Below are 6,000 nucleotides of genomic sequence, written 5' to 3' on the forward strand. Positions count from 1 at the left end.
TATAGTGGAAAATAGTGTTCGCAGTTATAGTGAAAATATTTTCTTTTTTTTTTTTCCAGAAAATTGCCAAGACGATGAGAAAGAGGCGCATTAATTAGCCGAACGATGCATCATGGCCTCCTCTTTAGGGGGACCAGGACTGACGTCTGGTGTTCCAACACCGCGAAGAGTCAACCTGGAATTTCCACCGCCACCGCCTTATCCACCTCCCCACAGTCAGGTATAATTTGCATCGCGCGATGCTTTACTTAAATCGTACTTGCAACCTTATAGACAAGCCTTTAGCCCCCATTATTTTAAACGATTTCTTCCCAAGGTCAGAACGTTATCCTAAGAAGAAAAATATTATTTTCTGCTAATGAACGGTTCTCGTTTTTGTCAGATGGCCTGCACGGGTCTGACGGATCCTGCATCGGTGGCGTCGCCCATGGCGAGCTCCGCTCACCAGCATCCCCTTCAGGATTATTCGTACGCGTACTACGAACCAGGCCCGAGCCGACTGCACGGCGCGTATCCGCCGGAAGCGGGCCTGAATCGTGTGCAGCAGCAACAACAGCAACCACTGCGCCCGGAACCGTTCAAAAGGCACACGTACATGACCCGATACGGGACGGAGGAGAACATTTACGAGGAAATATCAGAGATCAAGTGAGAGGAGCTAGATCTATGCTCGACTTCTTAACGGTTTATACCTAAGACTGAGAGTCCTTTCTTTAAGTAACTGTCGTCCTAGAGAATACGTGCTTAGTCGATTTTTTACGAGGCTTCGGTAATAGAAGAAAAGTTCCCCTCGGGGAGGAACGCATCCTGCGAGGTAAAGGGTGCTACGCGAGGGTTTCTCGCGGATCGATACCAACGCGGAATTACGTTTCATTTGGTCTAAATGGTTGATGAATACGCGCCGTATGTTCACGAAGTGAACTTCACTGACGCGAGTGAATGCGGTTTTAAGTGGACAACGAGCACATCACCCCGGCCACTTGGCCCGATTCGACGCGCCACGCACCGGATGCCATGAGACGGTGATTAAGTCGCCGGACAATAAGAAAAACAACAGTCGTAGATTGTCCGCGCAGCATCCACTAAGTCATTCATCGGGACAGGATAAATACCCATTCAAATTGACTAGGATTCCCGAGTAAATTATTATGCGACACGGCGGCCGCCGCTGTCCCTTTTAAACCGTTACCATTAATAGGATGCGCTCCCGAGGAAGCCTTAAAGGGCGAATTTGGTCGATGAGGTTTCGCGAGGCGATAGAGCTTGAAATACCCAAGGTCTGTGATTATTGTTTTCTCGGGTCAGGGTTAATAGTTTACGAGATAGTTAAGAGGACTAGGGACAGGGCGGTCAAAGAGCTCTGAAATTAAGCGCTACAGAATAAAAACAAAGAAAAAGAGCAAAGGAAGGAAAATCTGATCAAACGTCGATCCGCGAAGATCGATGTATAATTGAATCATTTTCAAACGATGATCGCATAGGTTTGGTGAGGTTTGTATTCATGCGTAAATCGTCCGAATTCATTAGCAGACAATGCCACCGAGCGTTGCACGGCTCGAGGAGGTCCCTGGTGGCGGAGGAGGTCCGAAGAGTCCAGTCACGGCATCGTCGGGTACTGGGGGAATTGAATCTGAGCGTGGAGGCGATGCTGATGCCGACCGTGGCCGACAACAACGACGAGGATGAGCCCCAGGATCAACGAGGAGCGTCCACGGAGGAGCTGTTATCTTCGGTCAGTCCCACCGACGACCTCCTTTCACCTGTTGGCTGTGATATGGACAGTGGCTTCAGTGGAAGCTCCAGTGCAAGTTACAGGTTGATAGAAATCGTAATTATAGTTTTAAGAAATAGTTGCGAAACGAGAGCAACGCCAAGATTCGCGCGTTACTTATATTTTTATGCGTTGTTGCGTGCGTCAGCGTGGCATGTCCATGCTCGTAAAAGTGGAGAGATAGTAACGTTTTCGACTGTTATTTGCTTAGGTCCGGACTGGGGTCCTTGAGGAGAGGAATGGGTAAAACTAGCACGCCGGAATTGCCGGTCGGTCAGCGTAAAACGAAGGCCGCTATGATCTGGAAAAAGGGTTGGAAAGGCTGGAAAAAGCTGCATTCTTTCGGTAGCAACAACAACAAGACTGGTGAGTCGTACGCAAGTGCTCGATTACTCGTCGAGAGTTTCTATACTAGTTACGTTTACTTTTAGAAATAACTCTGAAACAAGCTTACGCGTCTTGGTCGAGCAGCAAGTAGTAAGATCGTTCAAATAGTATTCGAAGAGTAGACTATAATCGAATATACACATAAGCGTTCAATTATACGCATTGAAATGCAGAACGACTCGAGGACTAGCCCCCCCTTGTTGTCAGGCGATACCTTTATCGTCCGCGTCGCGTAGGTGGGATAACGACCCTAACTCATTGTGTTTGGTTCTGTTTCTACGCTCGCCGCCGTCTTAAGGACGATAAATCCCAACAATGAAAGTGCAATCGACTCTGGTCAAGCATCGGTCACGAACCACTCACGGACACGAATTAATTGCCACCGCGGCTGTGACTTGGTTAAAAATTCTCGTTGGGCGACCCGTGATTCGCGTGCCATGACTACCAACCGCGAGAAAGAAAGACATATCCCAGGTGTGTGCCCCTCCTTTTCTGCAAGTGTCTCGAGAAGCATGCGAACGCTCGACACCTTCGGTCATGTGTGACCAACGCGGAATGTCTTAAATAACGAGTAATAATAATAATTTCTATTTTATGCGGTTATAATTCCTTTCAAACTTTTTTTTTTTTTTTTACTGGATTTATTATTATTAGACTACTCCAAAGAATATTGGTCATTTCGAAACTTTAATTTATAAGCAGCTGAATGATATTCCTTCGTAATTTAACGTAAGATATAGGAAAGATGGTATCGAACACCTTACCCAGCGCTGAAAATATTCGATCGGTGTATGACCCAGATAATCGTAGTATATCGTGGTAGATTGATGGCGAACCTGATGGAATATCGCCAAGTAGTGGGAGGTGGCAATCGCGATTCGCGATCAATCTTGGCGTGTAACGCACACGCACAGCGATCAGATGGTCGGGCACCTTTTGTCCGTCTTATTCATGGCCCTATGTCGCGCATAACTGCACAAGTATGTACGGGCCTTTCTTTCATGGGAACACAGGCCGGGGTATGACGCAAGCGTTTGGCCCCGCGCTCTCGTGTGCATTTGGCGCACGAACCGAGTTAATTATTGGTACTTGGAAGGGGTCAGCCGCGGGGTCACTCGGTGGAGAAGCAGATGCGAGACCACGTGCACGCCCTTCTCTTGCCGCTTTAATCTCTATCTCCCTCGAGTCGCTCTTTCTACCCCACGGCCACTTGGATTTTCAGGTTGGTATACAGGATGGCCAAAAATAAGCGACGCTTGAAATAATGCCTGAACCGTTAACTCTTTGTAACATCGCGTGACTCTTTATTTACTTGCTCGATAATTCACTTTACCGACTCGAAAATTCGCCGACAGATAAGATTTATCTTTGCGATTCCACTTGATTCGCGTCCTTTATTGGATCCTCGTTGTACGTCAGAGGCTAATTACTCGTGTTTACGGACATAGTTCGGATAAGCGATTATCGATTATTTTTACCGTTCGGCGTTCTTACCGCGATTACAGAGTTCGTCGGCTTCAAGTTCGTCGGCTTCACCTTGAAATTCCGAGAAGAGTCTCCACATCCGGTGGCCACCACAAAGCTGGTATTGTTTCGAGCGCTAGACGAGCGTCCTTCGTAGTTCGGCGTTGAGATTAGGGTAGGCCCGAGGCATTCGAGAATCTCGATGGATTCCCGGAAACCATATGGTTCACTTAACAGACTGCTCTTTTCCCAACATCTGCTCCCGAACAATCTCGGCACTCTATCGAATTCGGCATTACGAAAATTATTGTATGGTTCTTGCCCAAACCAACTCTGATATTAATTATAATTGCATCGTTAACATAGAGATGATATAAAAATGCGCTAAACAGAAACAGTAGTCTACTCTATCTGTGATACCTCTACGGACACAATAGGTCTTTATTATTCATCGAGTACGGTATCAATGGTCAATGGCATTCGCCAAGTTTTCCTATCGTTAATGAGAGATCCTTCGTTTCGGTCACGTTTGAACGCTCGCACGGTAGAATGCGTGTAATTGCCAGCGAAAGAAACGTACTTCCTTTAAAAGGAACAATCCAACGGTTTGTCCGCGATATAGCAGTTATCGAAAGGAACACGAAACCCTTGGCAAGAACGAAAGGTATGCGAAAAACATCGAAAGAAGGCTAAACGCATTACGAGCCGAGAGAAAGGCGCCAGACGAGACTCGGCTCGCGCTATTATCGCGATACTTTATTGGTATTCGTTTCGACAGCGTGTAATATTCGTATCGTAATCGATCTGGCTTCGATACCGTGATTCCCTTGCCTTCGAGTAACTCTACGATCGAGTCGATTCCGTCGTTTCTGTTCTTTTTCATCGTCGCTATATACCGATGGTGAATGAAACCACGACACGATGCAAAGAAACGCGATCTCGAGTGGCGTCGAGCGTCTGTGGCGCCACTCAACGGTCAACGTAACTAACTACATTTATTCTGGATTCCCCACAAACTGCACTCTCTTCCATCGGTTTCAGAAATAAATTGTACAGTTGTATCGGATCGATTTTGTTTCGTTAGAAGGTAGCCAACTCCTTCGTTCTGTGTTGAACATTGAGATATTACAAGTTGGGCAGGATAGCCAGACTACTCGTCTCTGTCTACCAGCTGTCTACACTCTACATTTTCGTATCATTTTTATATCAACGATCTCTGTCTGTAAATATCAAATACCAAAGAGTAATACCAACATCGTTTAATAAAAGAGACACCTTATAAAGCAATGTACAGTTAAACCCGTCGTGCAATAATCGATTACGTTGCGATTCCTGAAAAAAGTATATTTGAACGTGATCCCTCGACTGTGGAGACGACGTCACAGCTTATTGGCGATGGTCTCCACAGCGTGCATCACTCGGATCATGATGGATCTATTCTCATCGTCCCTTCGTTTCATATACTCGAAGATCTGCTCGATACGACGATCGGTCCGTGACTCGTGATCCTCGAGATAGGGGGCCCGCGTTCTTCTCGACTTTCTCGGTCTTCCCTCATCCTCGTTACGTGCGGCGGTCGATCGTCCTTTGTCTCTGGTGGAATCGACGACGTCGTTTCCTCGTAACCTCGACAAGTCCTTAGAGCAGTCTGCCTCCGACGTCACTTTTCTGATCGTGAGCTCCGTAGCGCGCGGTAAACGTGGCATCGATGCCCTAGGCTCTCGTTTCCTTCTCGCATAACTCTTGCCAGTTTGCCTGAAAATTAAGGGCTCCTTTTGCCGTGAAAAGATCGAAAGAGGACGCAGAAAATTGTTAACCCTTGGCGATTCTATGTGAAACAGGGCGAGGCTCGACAAAAATGTACCGAAATTGGAAAATCTAAATCGCGGAGGGTTAATAATTTTTTAATTTCGTTCGAGTTATTTGATCTTGGACTGTACCTAGTAGCTTCTCGCGTCGGTACTTTCTCGATTTGAATCGAGGTGTCGCCGAAAGTTCTCAGCCTTTGGTCAGGGTGTAAGTCGACATCTCGACGCTCGATTTCCGAGTCAGATCCGACAGGAAGCGCGTCCACCGACGAGGTGGGCTCTTCCGGTGTCACGGAGACGCAAAGGAATTCGTGGGGATCGATGTACTCGTCGTGATTCGGCGTTCCCCCGCGGTCGTGCCCTCCCAGGAGCTCGTCGATCGCGCTGTAAAAGGGCCAAGAGACGTCGTCCTCCTTGTTTCTGTCTCCGTGTACCGGGTTCCTCAGTTCCTTCAACAGATCGCTGTGGCAGATGCATAGTAACAGGACGAGAGCTAAGCGAGTCGTGCTCGGTCGTGTCCTTCGTGTGTGTGTGTGTGTGTGTGTGTGTGTGTGTGTGTGTGTGTGTGTG

The 6,000-nt window shown here is 47.4% G+C and overlaps 2 protein-coding genes across 6 annotated transcripts in view; one reads left to right on the plus strand and one right to left on the minus strand.

The window, feature by feature from the left end:
* Positions 1-6,000, plus strand: part of LOC128894854 (rho guanine nucleotide exchange factor 10) — a 38,837-nt gene that overhangs the window by 5,277 nt on the left and 27,560 nt on the right. Inside the window, exons 3-6 of one of the 2 annotated variants that reach the window (XM_054156866.1) lie at positions 60-220; positions 383-648; positions 1,531-1,815; positions 1,983-2,137. In XM_054156866.1, coding sequence (XP_054012841.1) covers positions 113-220; positions 383-648; positions 1,531-1,815; positions 1,983-2,137 — 814 coding nt within the window. In that variant the 5' untranslated portion in view covers positions 60-112. Of the gene's footprint in view, positions 1-59; positions 221-382; positions 649-1,527; positions 1,816-1,982; positions 2,138-6,000 lie in introns of both variants that reach the window. The other variant, XM_054156865.1, reaches the window with a different exon arrangement.
* The window catches only part of LOC128894855 (uncharacterized), a 3,994-nt gene continuing 2,860 nt past the window's right edge, over positions 4,867-6,000 (minus strand). For 3 of the 4 annotated variants that reach the window (XM_054156870.1, XM_054156871.1, XM_054156873.1), the window contains 2 exons: positions 5,563-5,879; positions 4,867-5,377 (listed from right to left, as the gene is read on the minus strand). In XM_054156870.1, coding sequence (XP_054012845.1) covers positions 5,002-5,377; positions 5,563-5,879 — 693 coding nt within the window. In that variant the 3' untranslated portion in view covers positions 4,867-5,001. Of the gene's footprint in view, positions 5,378-5,562; positions 5,893-6,000 lie in introns of all 4 variants that reach the window. The other variant, XM_054156872.1, reaches the window with a different exon arrangement.

This window comes from Hylaeus anthracinus, unplaced genomic scaffold, assembly GCF_026225885.1.
Source record: "Hylaeus anthracinus isolate JK02 unplaced genomic scaffold, UHH_iyHylAnth1.0_haploid 4, whole genome shotgun sequence".
Lineage (NCBI taxonomy): Eukaryota > Metazoa > Arthropoda > Insecta > Hymenoptera > Colletidae > Hylaeus > Hylaeus anthracinus.